The sequence below is a fragment of the Rhagoletis pomonella genome, unplaced genomic scaffold, assembly GCF_013731165.1.
Source record: "Rhagoletis pomonella isolate Grant_MI unplaced genomic scaffold, Rhpom_1.0 Rhpom_scaffold_00008, whole genome shotgun sequence".
In the NCBI taxonomy this organism is placed as follows: domain Eukaryota; kingdom Metazoa; phylum Arthropoda; class Insecta; order Diptera; family Tephritidae; genus Rhagoletis; species Rhagoletis pomonella.
This window is the reverse complement of record NW_023458562.1, coordinates 48,055,440-48,078,867: the sequence shown is the minus strand read 5'-3', so window position 1 is coordinate 48,078,867 and position 23,428 is coordinate 48,055,440. Positions and strand designations below refer to the sequence as shown.

General features: G+C 32.1%; 1 protein-coding gene across 6 annotated transcripts in view; it reads right to left on the bottom strand.

The window, feature by feature from the left end:
- Positions 1 to 23,428, bottom strand: part of LOC118745037 (long-chain-fatty-acid--CoA ligase 4) — a 66,538-nt gene that overhangs the window by 12,364 nt on the left and 30,746 nt on the right. For 4 of the 6 annotated variants that reach the window (XM_036478571.1, XM_036478568.1, XM_036478567.1 and 1 more), the window contains 2 exons: positions 13,199 to 13,518; positions 2,931 to 3,066 (listed from right to left, as the gene is read on the bottom strand). In XM_036478571.1, coding sequence (XP_036334464.1) covers positions 2,931 to 3,066; positions 13,199 to 13,221 — 159 coding nt within the window. In that variant the 5' untranslated portion in view covers positions 13,222 to 13,518. Of the gene's footprint in view, positions 1 to 2,930; positions 3,067 to 3,308; positions 3,439 to 13,198; positions 13,519 to 23,428 lie in introns of those variants that run through there. The other 2 variants (XM_036478572.1, XM_036478573.1) reach the window with 2 other exon arrangements.

Below are 23,428 nucleotides of genomic sequence, written 5' to 3'. Positions count from 1 at the left end.
ACATAAGATATAAGAAGTTAATAGACTTTCATAAAACTTTGTATCGAAGGGTTTTCAGGGTCGCTGATTACGAATCTAAAATCAATTTTCAAAAATTCAAAATGATGAACCCAATATGGCGGTTATGAAAACATAAAAATTTAATAGATTTCCATAAAAGTTGGTGTTAAAAATTTTTTGGATTCGTATTCGCCCATATTAATATCTATATTTAAAAGTCTTACGTTTGGGATGTGGTGCATTTATTTGTGTATTTAGGATGTGCCACTATAATGCTCCTAATCCGATTTAACATCCTTTTTTACAAGCTTTTATTTTATTTTTTCTTTTTTTTTTAGCAGGAAAGCTATAATAGAGGTCAATTTTAAATTACTAAAAACACAAATAAAACTACTACATAAATGTCAATCAATTTAATTACACTTTTTCCAAGATCTTTAATTTATAAATTGTAGTCCTGAGTCGACCATTTTCTTGTGTTACAAAACACTCTTTAAGAAGTAATTTGGTCTAATGTTTAATCAATTTCATGGGGGAAGGTAGGTGAAGGTTTAATTTAAATTTAGTCCGCTTATTAGGTTTAAATTAGTCTGTATTCCTAAAGAAGTAAGAACTAATGATGGAAATAAGTTTATCTCGCATTGCGGTTAAAAAATCGTTGAATATCAAAGATCCAAAATAATTTGGAACAAATTCGTTAGAAAACTGACATTTTCGTGTTCAAAAAGCAACTTGAAATTAAAGATACCAAAATCTTATTAGTTTTCTACCATAAATAACTGTATGGATTCCTTCTGCATAAATTAAGGAGGAAAGTTAATTAATAACAAGAATACAGAAGTATACAGTATTGGCCATATATATTGCCACTTATGTTTAATTATTAATTTTTAAGAACTTTCAATTAAAATACAGTTCATTCTCTAACAAAACCCACATAAACCCAAGTTTTAAACTTTGTAAAAGAGTACAAAAAAATTCGACGAATTTTCACCTAAATTTCATACTTTTATCTCAGAAGTGTTAGAATTTTTTTGAGTATGCAGTTTTATTACTCCATTCAATTTTAGTCTAACAATGTGCAAGTTTCAAGTCGCATTTACTTCCATATAACGAATTAACACAATTTATATATGGGGAAGAAACCCGCAAAACCATCGGCGAAAAAAATTCTGACAAATCAGCGGTGATTATTAGCCGCTTGAAGCTGGCACGTTGTTAGACTAAAATTGAATAGGCTATAAAACTGTTTACTCAAAAAAAATCTAACACTTCTGAGCAAAAAGTTTGCAATTTTAGTGAAAATTTTTTTGAATTTGTTTGTACTTTATTGCAAAGTTTTAAACTTGGGTTAATATGGGTTTTGTTAGATGGTGTTATACGAGCGTTAGCCCAGACTACCCGGACGGCAATCAGGGGCGCAGTTTACCAAATAAAAGGTTTAGTTTGTCACAAAAAATTTAAAGTTAGAACTTAAATATATTTGAGGATGAGCTGCCATTAGCATGAATTATTATTTAAAAAAACTTAATGAGTTTAACCCAGGAAAATTATAATAGTTAACTTCAAATATAATACCGATGGCAGTTGACTAACACATATGAGTTAGAAGTATGAAAAGTGAGTTGTCTACTGTTCGACTGAAATTAATGAATATTTACATATGTAGCGTATAGACTACCGGCTTTAGTTCGTATAAATCGCCTGTGCAATAAATGAAATTTTATTGAAGATGTCATTCGGACTTCAAACTGTCAAATAAATGAAAATTACAAGCGTCTTTCAGATTGAATTGCAGCACATCAATATTTTATTAAGCATTAGAAAACAATTTTTAGTACTTTAGTGAAATGAGCAGCAATATAAAGTTCATACATATGTATATAAAGTACAGTGAAACTTCGACACAAAGACTTAAAAGGGCGAAAGTAAATATTGGTTAAGTTTTATTTTTCTTTTTAATTTCGTTTATTCTCCCAAACTGGAAAGTTCCGAAAATCTAGAAAGTTTCACTAGCTGTCGAAATTATTATCGAAATGTTATGAAAAATCCGGTTTATCCGATAGTCTAAAAATCAAGATTTAAAAAAACCCGCCTATACATAGATACCCCCAAAAAACACGGTGGAAACCGGTTTGGGACAACCAAGTTAATGATCTTAGCATCTACATCTGGCGCACATTTGTGAAGATGCGGCCGCTGTGGCTGAGTGGTCAGAGGTGCGTACTAGCACTCCGTAAAACCGAGCAACATCTAAATTAGAAACAGTTTTTTCTAACAGCGGTCGCCCTTCGGCAAGCAATGGCAAACCTCTGAGCTTGAAAAAAGCCTCTCTCGGAGGCGGCGTAAGATTGTAGGAGGAGAAGCTCGGCTCGATAAGCACCTAAATACTATTTTTATTATGTATGCTATTGTGAAGAGAACTTTGAAGAAAGGTAATTTGTTCAAAAACATTTGCTACAATTAGTTTCTTGTTTTATCGAAGCTTTACTGTAAAAAAATCACTAGAACAAGCAACTACGATTTTTGCATAGTACATATCGCATTACAAGAGTCCAACTTACACAACTTACATATTTTGCGACTTAACTAAGGAAACGACTGCAATTAGCCAATGGTCAGTTACTTTTAGATTTCCTGACAGTAGCAACAACATTTATGCACTTAAAGTAATGTGAAAAAAATGATTGATAATCACTAACTATGATAATGAACATGTTATATATGAAATTCATTAAAACGACTACACTAGGGGACAATTAAAAGTTTTCGCAAGTAAAATAGATATATAAAAATAAAATGACTTTATTTAATGTCAAAGGCGGATGAGTAGTAAATGTCTAAACAAACTATGTATTAATGTAAATTTGTAGCAGACTCAAAGATCACAAGCATGTGTAATATGAATTTTATTTTTGTTTTGCTCTCACCTTGACGCGTCGCGACTCCTCTCTTCGTTTCCATGGTCGCTGCAACACCAAATATACCGGCAATGTGATTATGTCACACACAAAAGCAAGCACCTTTATGGCGCCGATCGCACTCTGCACCCAAAAGCTCTCCATCCTGCAGATTAAAAATATGATGAAAGCGCAAATTAGTGTCACACATTAAAAATTTAAAAGTTATAAAATAAATCAAGTGCCAAAGTCACATTTTAAAGGCGCACGATCAGCGTCCAAGGATCAACGATCTCTGTTTGATTGTACATTGATCTTGTAGGAAATTAAATAATTGATGAGCTGATGATAAATATTTACTGCCGAAAACAATTCAATTATCAATTATTGTATTCACATTAAACTTACTGCCCGGAAAATTTCAAAAAAATAGAAAGAAACAACAACGCACGCACACGCGCAAACAACGAGGCACTTGATAACAGCAACGCCTAAAATGCGAACGGCTAAAAGTAATTAAGTACTAAACGCCACCGCAAATGCGACTAAACTAAAAATTAAACATGAAAATATTTCATTAAACGCGCTCTATCTAGTGTGCCTCCTGAGTACTTTTACTCTTTTACTGATAGGGTCCGGAAGGTAATCTCAAATTTTTTCGAAATTTAGAGCTACAAGTGCAACTTGCAGTAGTAGTAGTCATGAGTCGCGTGCTATTTTACTAGTATTGGTAAAGGGTGATAAGACTGATGGTAGTATTTGTGAAAAGGACGGTAGCAACGACGACGGCAAGATCTGTTATCGACTGATAACAGCACGCCAAATATGTTCGAAAACACAACACACGTCACTTATGTACTTGCATTCGCTCAGTTTTAAATTGTGCGCGACGCCACCTTCGTTTCGTTCATTCACACACTCCTCTTTCTCTCTCTCTCTCTGAGTGCTGCGAACGGCGCGGAGGATAAGTAGAAGACCTTGCACGATCAGTTTGCTGCTATCGGCGTTGGTACTTAATTGTGCTAATTTACATGTGAAATGCGCACAATAACATAAATATAAAATAAAAAATATTAAATAAAAATCAAAAAATATCCAATATCAAATATTATATAAAAATCAAATAATATAAAATAAAAACTATAAGATAAAAAATTTTAAATATAAAATTAAAATTAAAAAGTTGCAATTTAAAAAATAAAATTTAAAAAAATATAAAATATAATATATTATTTAAAAAATTTAAGTTTCTTTTATGCAATTTTAGTTGTGAACTTTTTAATAAAAATTAAACTCTAAAAAATTTAATTTTCACGAAATAATATAAAACAGAGTAAAATAAAGTATAAAGATAACATAGAAAAATATAAAATAAAAATTAAAAGATATAAAATAAAATTAAAAAAATTAAAAATAAAAATAAAATAACAACATTAAATTAAAAAAATACAAACAAAGATTAAAAATAACAAATAAAAACTAAAATTAAAGATATAAAATGAAAATTCAAGAGTTTAAATGAAAATTAAAACAAAAGTAAAATTTAAAAAATATAAATACAAGTAGTGCTTAGCAAAAAAACGACTTAAAAAAATATATATATGTATATATTTAATGATCCAATGATCGGATCTAAACCAAATTAGTATGGGAACATCTCTGAGGTACTACCTTCCCGTTGCAAAAAGAATTATTATCGGTTGACGTGGTCCAAAGTTATGCGGTAACATACATTAAATAAAAAATAATAATATTCCGACGTACTGATAACCTCCTCCTTTTTCGGAAGTCGTTAAAAAATTTAAGAATATAAAACAAATATTACAAAAATATAAAATAAAAATAAAATATCAAATACAAATACAAATTTAAGAATTTAATTTTTGGAAATTGGGCGGTACGGGGTTCAAAACTGGGCCTTACTGAATTGCTGTACACATTTTAAGTTTTGAGTCTGTAGTATTTAGTGTGCGATATGTACGTAACAGCATTGACAATGTCAACACTATCTTTATGGTTACTACCTTGCTTAACTGACAAGAGTACTGCGCTAAGTTTTAAAGTTATCGATAACAAACAAAATATATACATACATGTCGTCGTTTAAAGTAAAAAACTGCGTATCAAGATAATGCAAAACCTCGTATGTGGGGCTGTCCCAATTTTACAGGAGAGGTTTTATTTCAAAACGAATCTCTCTTTTATCTCTACTTTTTATATCTAAATATCGATATTTTGGTATAACCGGATAAGGCTTGATGCCAGGAGCTTCTGGTAACCAAATCAAATTTTTTGCACCAAAGTCAGTGACGAGATTTTGCAACTTCTGAGATACTTCGCCGACCTAAACGGGGTTAGATCGCCGAAACAACAGCCCTTGGTCGGGTGAAACCCGAGTCATTCCGGTACGTAGAACCGGCTGTCGCAGCAGGTTAAACTCCTACCTGAGTAGATTGAATGAGGATGTGCCAAATGAGTGTCCGGCTTGCGGAGAGTGGACCAACCCCACAGAAGCTGCACGCTTCCTAGGGCTGCCGTTAGTGGAACTTGACGACAACGACTGAGATACCAACCGTCCTGGGCGGGGTTGTTGTAGCCGCTACAACAACAACAACAACACGAGATTTTGCAATCACCACAGAACGCGAGTTTGCACTTTAAACGGCGATATATATTTATGAATTAAAGCAGCCAACCGTATTGATCGAAAATTAATCGATTGTATTAAGCATGATTGACAGTCTAAGTACCCCACTTATGCTTGAGCCAAGCATTGACGGTGATTGATAGAAAATAGAATGTCGCAACCGATTGACGGACACATCATTGCTCTTTCAAAACGGGAAAACAGTAAATTCGTAAAAACATAAAAACAGTCAGCCTTATCATGAGTTTCATTTTCCCCGTACCGGTTCACGCTTCCATGAATTACCTTGGGCGGATGAAAAAATTTCGGGTGATTTTTTTTTTAGGTCGAAACTCAGGATAAGGCAGGGTATGTATGGTGAATTTAAATTCTGACAGTTTGGAGAACGAGTTCATCTGCTTGCTGATAGTTACACATGCACTGAACTAGAGATGGGCACGGGCCTAAATTTTCAGGCCCGGCCCGGCACGAGTGCAAAATCAACTTTCAAAAACACGCACAAGCCCGCACGTTAAGAATTTTAGTGGGGCTCGGCCCGGCCCGGCCCGGCACGACGGGACTCGCCCCAGCCCGGAAATAAAGAGCCAACTTTTATTGTAGATTTTTATTATATATTTTCTGGGAAGTAGAAAAAGTGGAAGGTATTTTATGTACAGATATGTATGTAAACAAAACTACTAAGTATCATATATTTTCTATCGGTTTCCAAATATTTCCTTTTTTGCTTTTCTCTTATCAAAAGAGTTTTAAACATGTACTTTTTTTTTGTATAAAAACAAAAGCTCATCTAAATTTTTAGTATTAGCAACGGGCTTTTTCGTGCCTTTTCGTGCTTTTATATTCCGGCCCGTACCCGCGGGCTTACGAAGGGGCCCGTCGGGCCCCTGCCAAAAGCCCGGCCCGTGCCCATCTCTACACTGAACCGAGCTGTGAAAAGTAACATACCTCCTAACTTCGTTTCAGGGCAACCCAAATTTGTATTCCAAACCATTTAAACACTAAGGTTGATTGAAGCAAACGCTAATCCATTTACTGAACCGTTTGATAAAGAAAGTGTGAAACCACCAGAGTATTTATAGAAAGAAAGGTTCCAGTAAATAGAAGGAGTCAAATGAATGCTAAAAGGCAACGGAAGGAAGTTGAAACCACACTAAAGAAAGATCAAAACATTTCAGGAAGGAAATTGATTGGCAGGGAAGACTCGAAAGTAAAGTAAGGATCGAAAATCATGAAATTTTCTTATCATTTCAAATTTTCGATTCGTACGAAAACTAGAAGACCCCTCAATATTTACAAAGTTTTTATTTTCGATTGTGGTCGTGCTTGAAACATATCTTAAGTTTGTAATTGCATAAAATCCATGCTTAAAACTCTTGAGCATTTTTATCAAATTTCTACTTAAAGTTAAAATGAAATCAACATAAAAAATATGACCACAATAAACACCAACAAATCGATAGCGTATGCCGGTCGAAGAACATACGATACTAATTTTGAGCCCAATAAAATTTGGCCAGTTATTACTTTTAATGTGTTAAAAACTCGTGTACTTTGCACAGTTAATAATTAGTTTCCTAATCTACAGACTATAATGCATATACGTATGTTCTTTCGCAACAATAATACTCGGTCTTCACTCATTGAAGATTGCAACATAAAACTACGCACCTGCAAAACAGGGCTATAAAAACAAAAGCATAAAAATCGAGGAAAGCATATTAAAAGAAAGATCTGATAAGGTATGCTTGGTAGCAAAAACGCACTTCACAACAAGAACTAGGACTTAACACATCGATAAAAGTAATAAATACTTTAAAGAACTTATCTGTGTTGAACTTTTATTTTCGTAAAAAAATCAGTCAGTAGATAAAGCGCTTCGTCGATAAATTTACGGCATTTATTTTATTACTTTGTTCGCTTAATGCACTTATTCAATAAATTATTTTAATTTCTTCCCTCCTTTCACTTTTTTGCAGTTTCTTTTTAGATACTGCTATCAGTAATAATAAGTTAATCATTGCAGGACTGTAGGAAATACGCTTGGAATCAAAATCTTAGCTATGATTAATTCAACAAACCAGCGTTAATTTCTTATCAACAAAAAATGGCGAAAATCTAAAAAACAGGTACATTTTCAAAACAAATTTATTTTTTTTAATTTGGGGGCACACCTATGTTTTATATATGATTCTATTCGTAATCTCTTAATAAATCAATAAATATAAGTGTTATTCATTTTCATCAAGCGCTGAAGATCGCAGAATATTTTATATTTAAAAGTTGGTTTATTCTGAAAGTACACCTCTTGCTAAGGTATTAATTGATATAGTTTACAACAATGAAAATAAAACTAAATAACACAAAGGTTTTTTAGATTTGCCCATATACATACAGTGGTCGAAATAATTATAGCCGCACCACATTTTGACAAGTTTTAACATATTATATTTGTTGTTATTTAATTTTGGTTATTTCTTTATAAAAATGTAGTTCATTCTTTAACAAAACCCGTGTAAATCCAAGTTTCTAACTTTGTAAAAATATAAAAAGATCAATAAACCTTTGTAAAAATTTCAGGTTTTTTAAATTAGATTTCCTAGAAAGATTCTGCATATTGTATGCAGTTTTGTAGCCCATTGGATTCTAGTAGAACAAAGTACAAGTTTCAAATGGCTTAAAATTACGGTTGATTTTTTAGAATTTTTTTGTCCAGGATGTTTCGGTTTTCTTCCACACAAAAATAAATTGTGTGTATTCGTTATATGGAAGAAATGGACTACCAAACTGCATACTCAGAATCTTTCTAGGAAATCTAATTATAAGAGTTAGAAATTTTTACGAAAATTTATTGAATTATTTTTTTAAATATTGCACAAAGTTTGAAGCTTGGATTTACACTGGTTTTGTTAAAGAATTAACTATATTGTTATAAAAATTAACTAAAATTAAATAACAACAAAAATAATATGTTACAACTTGTCGAAATGTTTTGCGGCTATATGTAGGTATGGACGTATGTTTTTGCTTTAGATAGAGCATAATATGGCGTGATCGCAGCATTTTTTTCTTATTTTATAAGCATACATACATATTTTTGATTACAAATATTTAATTTAGCTTTATCAATCTAATTTATTTTATGTGTGATGTTGATTAAGTATGTGCATGTGTACATTGGACCGTATCATCTTAGTAGCAAACACAAAAGTTCCCGCACGCCCCTTAGTCTGAAGTATTTTTGCAAGGTAACTTCAAAAAAAAGTGGTCGTCTATTTTACAATTTTCGGTGACACCTACATTCGGCACTAACAAATGGGAAAAATTGAAATAGTACCTTAGCAAAAGTTTAATGATTAAAGCTTTATAGCCCTATTCATAATATATAAAGTAGCTTAAAAAAGGTTTATAAATTAAAATATATTTTAATTTAAAATAGTTACTAGTAAAAACAAATGTTTTAAAAGCAAGCTTTCTAAATATAAACGAACACAGTTCATAAATACTGCTTCACCAAATATATCGACTCGTGCGCCACCTATCGGCAAAATTTTTAGTGGAGTTATTCCCTCTCATGTAGTTAATATACGTCCTAAATATGAACCAAATCGGACTATAAATACGTGGTTTTTTGTCATTGGGTTCTGAGCCCACTGTGAAGTTTCAGGTAGGAACTTAAAACTGATGGATAATTACTCGAACGGGGTACTTGAGGAAAATGAACTTTGGCAAAGAGAACATCGATATATCAGACTTTAAGATCGTTTTGATCCATTACGTCAAAATTTTTTTCTAATATCAAAAAACGAGTCTAAATTTTCCGTCACTGACTCACTGGTGTTTTAGCTCGTTTTGGAATTACAGCGAACAGTATTAGCCATGTTTTATTTGTCCAGAAATTTAAGTTATTAGCTTATTTTGTATGGAGGACTTACCCAACATAATTATATTGGCCTATGAAAAGCTATCTTGGCTTGTATATTGAACAAGAGGCGTTGTCATTCAACATCAGAAATTTTCTCCTTCAGCCAATCAGAAAGAGGCAAAAACTTACTTTGACACTATTTGCAGTCAAACAACTGTCAAAATTAGGCTAACATAGGAAATAAGCTAATTTCGTTTTATTTGACCAAGATTTAGCTATGTGCTTGTGATGGTTGAATAAAACATGCCTATTGTTTCAGATCAGATAAAACGTTACAGTAACTCTTATCTATCTATCTATATACATATATAATACGCGAAGGGATTTTTTGTCCAGGACAAAAGATCTATACCGTTCGCCCGATCTTCAAAAATGAGATGTCAAATTAAAGCGCTAGGTCTGTAGATGGAAGAGTTGCCACCTGTTGAACAATTATTATTTAATAATCAATGCCATCATATCTCCACCGTTCGTTCGATTTCCAATATGAGTGTAAAATTAGAGAGCCTTGGACTGCAGATGTGGAAAAAGGTTTCAATTGTTTGAAAAGAGTTGCCACCTTTTAAAAAATTATATTCAAATTATTTAAAAAATAAATCAATTTTTACAAAATGAGTATCAATCTAAAGGGTTTTAAAAAGCTTTGTTTTTTAACTTATCTATAGGAGGGTTGCCACCTGTTTGAAAAATCAAAACCAATTTGAATTAAGGGAATGTGGTAACAGAAATATGTATCACCATATGGGTGCCAAACGAAATGGGTTTCAAAAGTTAGTAGTTTGAAAATATATTGAAAAGGTTTGCCACCTGCTTTAAAGTTCGAATTTAGTTAGCTTATACACAAGCTATATAAAATATAAAATATAGATGTCAAACGAAAGGGTATTAACAAATGTTTAGGTTGAACACTAAGAATATTTTTGAGATGTTGGAAGACGGTTGCCACCTGTTTAAAAGATGCAATTCAAATTATTAAATAAGTTAAATGAATTATTAAAATAAGGGTATCATTCGAAGGGGAAATCAATTAATTAAAATATGTATCGTAATGCCAAACGAAGGAGAGTTAACAAGGTTAAAGTTTGAAAATACTTTTGAAGAGAGCTGCCACCTGTTTGAAAGGTCCAATTAAATTAACTAATACAAAAGTTATATGGAATATAAAAATATGAGTGTCAAACGGAAAAGTGTTAAGAAATCTTTAGTTTGAACATTTGGAATATTTGGAGAAGACTACCGCGTGCCAAAAAGGTTACATTCAACTTATTCAATAAGTTTCATGATGTATTAAAATATGGGTATCAATCGAAATGAGTTTTGAAAAGGCTTTATTTCGGAAATATGTTTAAAAATCAAATTCAACTTGAATTAAGGCAATTGGATAATTGAACTACATACATACATATATGTGTGTACATATGAGACCATGATGGCCAGAAAGCCAATCCACAAAAATTTTTTTAAGTAACGCGAGTAAAAAGGATCTATAAGAGGTAAATGCGGTATTTTACTAAAAAGTTCATTGCACCTATATACGTCATGCTACATATCGATGGCTGAGTGGAAGATCGACCTATCTCGGCAGCCAGTTCTAAAACGCTCTATCTCAAAAACTTTTCAAGAACGCCCTATTTCAGAATTCGTTTCAAAAACGCCCTATCTCAGCTGAAGATTCAAAAACGCCCTATATCAGCATATTTTCAATACATTTTGAAGATAGGAGATAGGACATTTTTGAACCGAATTTTGAGTTAGGGTGTTTTTCAATTAAATTCTGAAATAGGGCGCTCTTGGAAAGTTTATTGAGATAGAGCGTTTTCGAACTGGCCGCCGAGATAGGTCGATCTTCCACTCTGTCATCGATATTATAGTAAAAGATATCTAAAAGGGCGTATCGAGGGCTATTACCGTTTCGATTATGCATTTTAAGGTGCACCTCAACTTTTTTTGAAATGCCAGTTAGGCTACTCTGGCCCTCAAGACCCCATATGTATGTTTAGCAATATGGGTGTTAGACGAAAGCGTTTAGTTTGAAAATATTTTGAGGAGGGTTGCCACTTGTTTGAAAAGTTATGTGAACTATGGGTGTCATCTATTCAAAAAGTTAAATTTAAATTATTTAATAAGTTAAATCAATTATTAAAAGACGAAATGGGTTTAAATACTATTTTTTACCTTTATTTAGGAGGATTATCACGTGTTTGAACAATCAAATTCAACTTAGTTCACCAGTTTATTGAAATAATTTGTATCACAATGTCAGGCGAAAGAGATTTAGAAAGAATTTAGTTTAAAAATACTTTTAAAAAGGATTTTCACCTGTTTGAAAAGTCGAATTTAGTTAATTTATACACAATTTTTATGAAATATTAAGATGTGGGTGGCAATCGAAAGAAATTTATTAAAGCTTTAGTTTCAAAATATTATTGATCTAACTAATAACAGTTTCTTTTCTCGAAATAGTGGTGCATTTATTCTGCCCTGCGCCAGGGCTGTCAATTTTTTGTGTTCCTTTCTCAGCATCTTCACGTGCATATTGCGTGCTCTTTGTTCAAAATGTTGAGCTCTGATAATGTTGCCATAAAAGTAAATATTTTTCGAGAAAAGAAAACGAATCTTTCGAATTTCAAAAATTAAAGTTCAAATTAAAGACCGTAGCCTGTAGATGTGCGTTTTATTAATTAAATTCAAACTTGTATTTTAGTTGTGAAACTTTCGCGGATTTTTCAATCTGTGCGTACTGTGTACTTCTGATTTTAGCGAACTGAAATTCAATCGCACTAAGTTCAGAGCAGCGAAAAACAATTCGAATGATTTCGCCACGAAATCATGTGTAAAATTTCGTGAAAGCCAGAACAGGTCTTAAAATCTGTCCAAAAAATTTTACAATTATTCGAGAAACTACGAAAAATGAGAGTACTCTTCCACAATTTCATGCATATGAAGTTGAACACAATTTAGGTGTGATTGAACCAAACTTTTATGGTGTTTTCACAATTCCAGACACCGTTAAATGAAAAAGGTCCTATACAAATGGCGAGTTGACAAATATAAATTTAAATATAAACAATACTGCTAAAAACTTATAAAGTGAAACAGATTACAAAAATGAGCACAACAATAAAAAATGTTTTAAAAATAAAATTCAACCACACAAGGGCTAACATGTGACCATGGCACCAACAACCGAACAACAGATGAACTTGAATGTACCGCAAATATGTACATTAGGGTGTATCACTGAAAATTATAAAATTCATTACATGTATTTTAAGTCTTATGCCAAAATATTTCGGAAAAAATGTTAAGATTTACATGAGGTAGACCGATTTGGAAATGCCTCCAAAAATCGCAGAGTGTATTTTGATTCCGTTATTACCATTTTTAAACATTTTTATGCAGATCTTTTAAGCTTAAACTCTTCTATCATCTGAGGCGATTTTATGGGAAAAATATTTTTAAAAACTAACTTTAATATTTTCAAATCGACCCAGCTCACGCTTAATATATTTCTGCAATATTTTGGCAGGAGTCTTAAAATATACAAATTTTTATAATTCCGATGTAAAAATCGTATAAATTTTTTGTATGTAGAGTATGCACCCTAATGTACACAAATATTATATGGAATAGCATGTAAAACTAAAAATATGAATTTGATGTTAAAAATTATAGTTATGTTTGCTATGAAATTGAGCTACGAAATACATTTATTTCTATTTTACTTACTGTGCGTCATCTTCAATAAACATTTTCAAAAGTGCTGCTTTCCAAACAGGAGTCGAGCCTCAAAGGATGTAGTAATGCAAAATTCTAGTAATAATGCGCAATCTGTTGATATTCAAGTTTATCGCTTATATATATTCCTTTCCGCTTTTCTGATGGTCGTGGGTGCAACTGTATGGTATTGCTTTTGGGTTATTTTTTGTTACTGATGTAGTGTTGTATGTTGAACTCTGGTTGATATTATTGGACGATGTTTTATGTAATTTTTTGTAGATATGCTATTATTGCTGAATTCTTACTATATTCGATATATACGAAATAATCTGTAATCGAAGAAGACATAGAAGAGAACAAAGAACAACTGATGTAAAAATGAATGGAAACACATAAATAAATGAAGAAACATATATTTATGAATTTTATATACGAAGCGGTTTAAGAAAAAAAAACACAACTACGTATGTATGTATGTATGTATGTATGAATACTAAATTAAACCAATGGAGACATTTATGTCAAAGAAGAACAAGAAATGAGTGTGGGCGTACATGAAAATGTACAGATAATTTTCTCTGATCGCCGGAGGCAAAAAAAACTGAATTCAAGAAAAAACTATTTAAACACAATTTTCTTTCTTAGGTCGACTTAGGCGGTTATTGCTTATGACCACAGATATATCTATTAGCAATTGAAGACTTACAACCCGATTCTAAAAAACCTTAAAACCTTTTTGTCAAGGTTAAATAACGTAACAATATCATATAGTACGTGACATAATTATAAGTTCACCCATATATTGAACGGTTTTGACTATTTATTTTGAATTTATTTTTCCATGTGGATTTTGATTATTATTTTATGTATACTAACAACACCATAAAAATCCAAGTTTTAAACTTTGCACAAAAATTAAAAAAAAGAACTGTTTCATAAAAATGTTTAAACTTTTAACTAGAATTCCTAAAAAAATGTTGGTGTTGCGCACTTCCCTCCACATAAAAAAATGCCAACATTCGTTATAGTTTTTTTTTTTTAATTTTTGTACAAATTTGGAATCTTGAATGCATATGGTGCTATATAATACATAGTCAAAGCTAATTAATAGGGTCCGGATTTCTATGCATTTACATATTTTTTTTTTTTTGTAAATTATAGGAACTTAAAGATTAGCAAATGTTGCGAATCAAGAGTTTTGTGCTACGATGGCATCGATTTGTTAGTGCATATTTTTACTTAAATGCATACATATATAGGCATATTTTGTCAAAAAAGCACACTCAATTGCATTTTTTATTAAACACCGTTTGTCTAGAGCAATTCACAATTGCAAGAGCATTCGATGATTCAATGCAACTATTGGGTACTGATTTCGTAAAAAAATTTTTTAATGTCTCTGACACAGCGTCATATATCGAGCCCTAACTGACAAATAAAACGTAAGCGAGATTTTTTTCAAAATTCTCTTTTTGATGCAGAATTGCATCTAGATGCCCTACGGGCATTTCTGCATCAAAAGGAAAATTTTTGAAAAATGTGTCGCATACGCTTTTTTGGCAGTTAGGCTTCGATATGGTATAATCAGCAAAGGCACAAAGTTACTGCACGTTACTTGTTTGGCACGCAATGCACCGAGTGGCCGAAGATGTAAGAGCTCGCTTCACTGATGTTGACGATTTAATATCGAATGGGAAAAAATATTTTGAAAATCTGCTTTGCGCGTTGAAGCTTTTAGGACCATGTATCCCAATATCGCTCTTCCGCCACAGCCAATATTAACGAGATAGGGAACCTGGTTAGAGGCGGCAAAATATTATTGCCTGCATTTTAAGGAATTTCAGATCTAAATGATAGTGAGCTTATTCAATATTTAAAGGGAAAAAAACAATAGCTTCAAATTCGATTGAAGCGGTTAGCCTATATCAATGCAAACTACAGCTTCTTGTCAGGAATAATAACTGAATTAGAACGAAAAAAATCGTTGGCTGAACAAGTGCATCTTGTGGAGATTGCTGTTACTACTATTCAACGTGTGCAGGGTGAACTTGGTCAAAAAATCAAGGAAAAATTGGATACCATTCAACAAAAAAATAAGTGGTTTAAGGAACTTAAGAGAATATCTGGTGTGCTAAGTAGCCAAATGGTCGCAAATGACAGCTATTTAGTAGGGATCATACAACTTGCATATTTGTATAGATTAATACATTTTGGCAGTTACAGAGTGGTGTTGTTATTGAGCTGAACTCAAATTTCTAAACAACACTACTATGTGACTGCCAAAATGTACAAATCCGTACAAATGTACAAATGTATGATCCTGCTTAATAGCTATAATCTCAATGAACTAACTTACTTCACGTACGGAAATTAAATATGTATTTTTGATTTATTGTAAATGGATTTTTAACTTCTTAATTTAAGTGCTTAATTTTTTAATACATACATATTTTAAAATTTTAGATATATATTTAATTAATTTTGAGTTTTTCGTGGCACTAAAAATTACAATATATCCTTGTGTTAATTATAAACTTGTAATAAAATATTAAAAGTAAATACAAAAAAAACTTAAAAAAGCAAAACAAATGCTAGAAGTCTTTTTGCACATTTTTTGTTTTGAGTGCATATTTTCAGTTTTAGTGCATATTTTTGCATAAAAATCCGGGCCCTAATTATCAACATGTGGTTGATGTAGATGCATTTCATCAAATTATAAGACCGCACATCGTTTTATGTAATACAAAATTTTGGTTAGTTACGGCTTTTTGTATTCCAGCGGCTATGTGAAATATCGCATTTCTATAATAAAGTAACCATATGTATATATGTAAATATGTATCTTCAACCAAATTCTTAAATAGGGCGTTCTGAGATAGCGCGTTTTTGAACCGGCTGCCGAGATAGGTCGATCTTTCATTTCAGCCTTTTCCATTTTTATTTTTATTATTTTTTATTTACTTATAATGTATAATAATATTTTAGGGTTATTTATGTTTTAATAAAATTTTATTTATATTTTGATAATTCTTTATTTTTTGTTTTTTTTTTTATATTTATAATCTTTATACTTTTAAATATTTTGTAATATTTATACTTTTTTAGGTAGGTATTAGAAAGTCATTAAAAAATATCAAATTCTATTAAAAGCCGGTAAAGAAGCGTAAAAAATAAAAATTACTACAATAGAAAAACAAAATAAAAATTGTGTGGGAAGAACGAAGCTAAAAATATGTTGATGTCTACATTCTGTACGTAAACAGTACAAATATAAACATTTCCCACTGTATGTATGTATATACAATGTAATATGTGCCAAAAATTTCAGTTGGACTTTGAATTTTTGTTTGTTTTTATTTTTTTCATAGTGCATTTCCTCATAACAAGTATTATTTTTAAATCAGTTTCTTTTCAAGATAATTTCGTTTTGGTACCTAATATATACATACATACTAATATCAAATTTAGAGATGAAAAATCATTAAACGTTTTTTGTTCATTTTTTATTTAATTTTTAAAAGTGGAAATATTATTTTTTTATTTTTTCTTTGCTGAGTATTTTTTCGTATATGTTACATATTAGCATCATTCAACTTTCCCATTCCTTGTTTTTTAATTTTTCATAGGCATAAGCTGAAAATTACTTATCTAATTATGTATTTTATTCTTTTTCAAGCTTTATTGTATTCCTCATCTTTGCTTTTATTTTATTTTTTAATTTTAAATTTTCTTAATTTATTTATTTATTTATTTATTATTTAGTCTACAGAAAAATGTTTTCTTACAGACAGTTGAGATAAAAAGATTTAGAATATTTAAGTATGTGTGATACATTACAGAGTGAAATAATTATAAATATTAACTTGTAAAGATAACAGTGATATTCAATAGCAATTTGGGTAGCTGGCGAGGCCTTGTCTCCAGTCTACTTTTGTGTGCGGCGGGCGGAAAGACCTAGTTTCCGCTCCGCCCTGTTTACAGGCCGTTGATCATGGTCGGAAAGGCCGAGCTTCCGATCCATGTTCCCGTAGTCGTTACTTTGTAAGTGAGGCAGGCGGAAAGTCCTAGTTTCCGCTCCACGCTATAGACGAACTGTTGGGCGAGGTCGGAAAGGCCGAGTTTCCGATCCCTGCTCCTATTGTCCTACGCGGTCGCGGAAATATACGAAGCCGTTACAATTGTACTAAGCAGTCATAGATATTGTGTAATTTTTTCGTTCACGGTTGCAGATATTAGTTTATTTAGTTAACTTGTTGAGCAATGTTTTCTTTATTACAAAAAGCGATTCAGATATGTCGATGCAATCATAATGCTTGTTAAAATCTTGGCATAAACACCGAAAAGCATCATGCATTTCAAAGTTTGATTTACAAATACTCAACACAATAGGTTTAAAATGTCTCGTGGGTCTTGTAGGAATACAAAAATTTATCTCACTCAGTAAAAAGGGACTACTGACCATCCCGTTCATTAATTTAATTAAAAAAAGAACACCAAGCATCTCTCTACGACTCTGAAGCGTCGGCAAATCTATAAGCTTCAGGCGATCCTTGTAGGGTGGGAGATTTTTAGACGAGTCCCAACATAAATTTTTGAGGGCAAATAACAGGAACTGTTTCTGCACTGATTCGAGCCTGTCACTATGAATTTGATAGCTAGGATTCCATACTATAGATGCATACTCCAAAATCGGTCTAACTAGAGAGGTAAAGAGAACTTTAGTGACATAAGGATCGTTGAACTCCTTGGCCCAGCGCTTAAGAAAAGCCAACAATCCTCTAGCCCTAATCACGCAGGAGTTTATGTGAGACTTGAATTCTAGTTTCGGATCCATAGTTACACCTAGGTCAATGAAATTGGTCACTTGCTCAACATTGTGGTCAGATATCATATACGAATTTGGATAGAACGATTTTCTAGAGAAGGTCATGAATTTACACTTTTTCAAATTTAGTGACATGGAATTTGCTTCACACCATTCGAAAATGCAGGTTAGGTCAGCTTGCAAATGCTCCCTATCATCTGCAGTACTAATGTACTTAAAGAGCTTAACATCATCAGCGTACATTAAGCATTTCGAGTAATTCAACACCTTAGGAAGGTCATTTATAAATAAAATAAACAAGACGGGACCAATATGGCTGCCCTGAGGTACGCCGGATGTGACATGTATTGGCCGGGAGGTACAATTTTTAAAAATTACTCTTTGTTTCCTATCCACTAAGTAAGAAGAAAGCCAGCTGAGAAGAATAGGAGGGAAGCCAATTCGATCAAGTTTATATATAAGGGTTGAATGAGATACCTTGTCAAATGCCTTGCTGAAATCAGTGTAAATCACGTCCGTTCGAAGATTGTTTTTAAACCCATTAGACACATAAGTAGTGAATTCAAGAAGATTGGATACAGTTGATTTACCTTTGCAAAAACCGTGTTGCGATAGATCAATAGCAGAAGTAATAGAGTGAGATAGTTCTTCCGTAACGATTGCCTCAAAAACTTTAGCAATAGCACAAAGCTTCGCAATTCCTCTATAGTTTACGATGTTAGTCCTACTTCCATTTTTATAAAGTGGCAAGATAAACGAATCCTTCCAGGAAGATGGGAAGACACCCTGTTTTAGGGAAGCATTAAAAATATTTGCCAGAGGCTTATACAAATACTCTGCACAACTTTTAAGAACACTTGTGGGTATACCGTCTGGGCCAGCTGTATATGAAATTTTCAAACAATTCAAATGAATGAGGACGTCCGCAGCAGATATCGATGGAATTCGGATACAATCAAATGATGGCAGATCGAATGGGTAGCTAGATAGATTCGAATTCAGTTGGGAAGATGTAGAACTGGCAGAGTAGTTTGACTCGAAGAAACCAGCAAACATATCGGCAATAATATTTTCGTCACTGGAAACTAAGTCATTTAACTTCAATGTTGAGGGATAACCGTTAGTCTTACGCTTTGTGTTCACAAATGCGTAAAACGATTTGGGATTAGAAACTATATTGAGTCGAACCCTGTTAATATAATTATTGTAACACTTTTTGTTCAATACATTGTATTTATGCCTAAGAATGGAGTACGCGGAGTAGTGAGAAGACAAGCCAGATTTTTTAAAAAGCTTAAATGCTTTGGATTTTTGATTTTTTAAGCGTTTCAATTCGCCAGTAAACCACTGAGCGTTAGACGTTACGTTAGCTTCCTTAACAAGAGGAATGATTTTACTGAAAATGTGGCATAAGGAATTGCTAAAATGTAAGGCACTATCTTCAGCATTCCCATCATACTGGGGCCAAGTTCGTTTAACTTTTTTGACACTTTTATTTTTGACCTATTTTTTATTTTGTTGTATTTCTCATTTAATTATTCTTTTACTTTATTTTTCAACCCCTTTATTTTATTTTATCTCATTTTAATTTGCTAAATTTCTTTTTATAATTTCTATATCTATTAATTTGTTTTTATTGGCTTATTTTTATTTATTTAATTTTTTTTTTATATATCTACTTAATTTTTTTTCATTTTTTGTCCATTTATTTTTTTTTCTCCTTTAACCTACTTCTCAGGCAGTCAATTTCGTGCACTGTGTTATTTCGTCTTGTTATCATTTAAATATGTATTTCACTTTGTGATTGTTTTTTTTTATCGCACACCCACCAAAACCCATTAAAAAAGCAAAAAAAAACCAACACAAACAAGACGAGCAAATTTTTCTAAAACCAAATATTTTCGCAGCATGCTCACTCATTCAATTGAGGCTAATTGAATTGATAGCCTATAAGCGTGAAGAAAAATCCAACACATAGCCATGCAAAACAAAATAAACCGGTTGGACTTTTATCACCACTTGGACACCCAACCTCCCAACCTTCAAGCACACCCACCGTCAATATATTTTCTATTTATCCTTAAACACCCGTGCCAATAACGGCACAAGCAATGTCATATACTCTACTCCTATTCATTGCCCAATGAACCCAGCTGACCATAGTCAATGTCATTTGCCAATTGTTGCCGGTACAAAGTCTACAGTGCAGCGCTACGTAGTATTACAAATCAGGCGAGGTATTAGTTACATATGTACATTGAACCGACCCGCGCTAAGCCGTTCGCCAACACAAATCATTCACACAATTATTGTTGTAACCTGAACGACTTTTGTGAGTGATTAGTGTGTGTTTGTGATTTCTAAACAAAAAACACAAAGAAAATAATATTACTTACAAATATACTTAGTGAGTAAATGAGAGAGTCGAAAGTTCAAGAGCGCGTTTTCACATTACCGGCATATCAGTTCAAATTTCTGTTATTACATTTTAATACACTAAACTATTTTTAACGGCCGTTTATCATCTATACCTTTTACTGTTGTTTTTGTAATAATTAAACCCTTTTTTTGTAATTATGACGTGATTATGTTCAAGTATATGTACTTCTGTGTATGTTAATTACAGAAATTTTCCTCATTATGTTGAGGTGATAGTGGGATAGTAGCAGGGTTGCCACTTTGGTAAATTGTTACCAAAATTGGTGGAAAAAATTTGGTAAATTTTTTCTCATTTTGGTAGATTTTTGATGAACTTTCCGTTCCCGATTTATTTTTCGTAGTTATCTTTAAATATATTATAAATTTCTTTGCATACTTTTTATATAATTACATACCTATAAATGTATATCGATATAAGGCGAACATATCGCGCTCCATTCAAAACTAATTTTACTGGAATCCCGAGGAGCTTTCGACTGCCTAAATATTTTAAATGATTATTTAAATATAAAGACAAAAATGACAGGTATGTAATTACGCACTATGATTGTTCGCAAAAAAAAATAAATCAACGCCATTTTATTTTAATGGAAAAAAATAAAAAAAAATCAACGGGAATTTTAAGCAGCACATTGTTGGCTATACTCAAATAGTATTTGCTTTAAAACTCCATACCTTAAATTGTTCTAAAAATTCAGATTAAAAAAAAATTCGAAAGTTAGACGAATATTTTTGGATTTTTTTTTTTCTATATTTTGTATAGTTTGAATCCTCGATTTTTTTGGATTTAGTTAAAGCAATAAAAAATTTGTACTCGAAAAATATTGCGAATATTAAAAAAAAATCACTTTTTTAAGTCACAGTATTTGTCTATAATAACTCGAGTTGAAGTTTTTCAAATAATGAAGTTTCATTGTTGCCTTTAGTTTCATCAATCCCGCTTTTGGTTGAAGGAAACTGAGAATATGCCAATAATATGACTCAAATACCGTATAACTAGTCAAATAAAAAGTTCTTAAAAACAATTTTAATTCTTATTGAAATAACTAAAAAAAAATTTAAAAAAACTATAGTTTTAATTAAAATAAATAAAAAATAACAAAACTATGGTTTTTGTTAAAATAATTATACAAAAGTTATTGGTAGATATTTCCCAGATTTGGTAGATTTTTTTCAAGTGCATGGTAAATATTTTTTTTCGTCAGTGGCAACCCTGGATAGTAGCAACGAATGACGAGCAATTTAAGGCTAAACCGTTTCAAAGAATGCTCGAATCAAAGATTTTCGAACGGTTGCAAATAAAATATTATGTACTCGTTTGTGTTTTTTGCCTTTGTGTAGGTTGTTTGTTAGTAGAGTAAGAACTTTGCAGAATGCTTACTACTAATGTGCCAGTGCATTTACTACAGAATACAATTTTTTGTTTATTTACTTTAGCCTGCGACAGGTTATCAAGGATCTCTGCTCTCCTAAGGCGGCATAAAACTGTAGGTCACTCCATTTCTGTAACAACATCAAGACGCGCAAGACAAATTAGAGAATAAAATCCCATCCCCTTTTATACAAAAGTTAGAACAGAAATCCCGCTGTAAAGTTTTTAAAAAATGTATTAATCGAGCTCAAATTTCATATTTATTTATTATTTATGTTTTGAAAGGACGAATGCGAAGCTCTGCCGCTCGAATATTTTAACGTTGAGTGCCACTTTTAGCCTGGAGGTTTTAAGATAAGGCATCTCACTATCGTTACAGCTCTTCAATGTGGAGACAGTTTACATTAGCGACTTGAGAGCTTCAATATCGTCGTTTATTTACTATCATCAAGAAACTATTTGCTACGTTATAAATATTGACATACATACAGTGACTCAAAAAAATGACTACATGTTGATTATTTTTAAATATTCGTAACGTTTTTCGAGCTAAATTTTTTTTGTTATTTTTCTATAAAAATACCGTCTAAACTTTATAAAATAGTAAAATTCAACAAATTTTCATCACAATTTTTACTTTTTATGGGTTATTTCAGCGAACAGGCGATAGTGTTCGTACACTACGACTTTGAAGAAATATGGAAAAAATAAATTTCCTGAAAATAATCCCGACTATCCAACCGCGCTTTTACCAGCTTTATGCAGCCACAATGGCATACATACACAAAATATTTATTTATACCGTTCTGAGTCAAATAAAGAAGATGGAACTGAAAATATATCGAGCCCTAACCGCCAAAATAACGTAAGCGACAGTTTTTTTTTTCAAAATTTTATTTTTGATGCAGAAATGTTCCTAGAGCATCTAGATGCATTTCAGCATCAAAAAGAAAATTTTGAAAAAATTCTGCTTACATTATTTTGGCGGTTAGGGCTCGATATGTTTACGCTGGATTGTTATTTTATTGTCACTTAATATAATTTTTTTAGAGCTTGCAAAACTATTTATAGTTGAATTTCTCGAAAAGATCTATGTGTAGGATTTTGATATTTGACTTTTTATTATCTAAAATATTCAAGATACGCAAGAACATTCGAGGTGCAAGAATGTTTCATTTATTTTCGGTTCAGGAGTACCGTGATGGTTATATACCGTAAACTTTGTTTAAAAAGCGCGGATATTCACGATTTTCAATGTTACGTTGCTGGATCGTCACGAGGAAATCCGAGGATCGTCCGAGGGAACCGTTTAAACTACTAAATAGCCTATTTACCAATAAAAATTGAGTGTAGGCCAAAATATAACAAATTAATGGGAGCTATCTGTTGCTATTAGAGATGGGCGCAAGATATCGGGATGCGCGGAACACGCGGTACTGATTTCTATGGCCGGAATGAGCGGTATCGGGAAGGTCTTTAAAAATTTTGCGGGCGCGACGCGACCAAAATCATTTCCCCGACACTCCCGATAAAACCTGCAACCTCCGGAAATTCAGAAAATCTTCCTTAAATAAGTTTTATGAAATAAGCACTTTTTAAATTT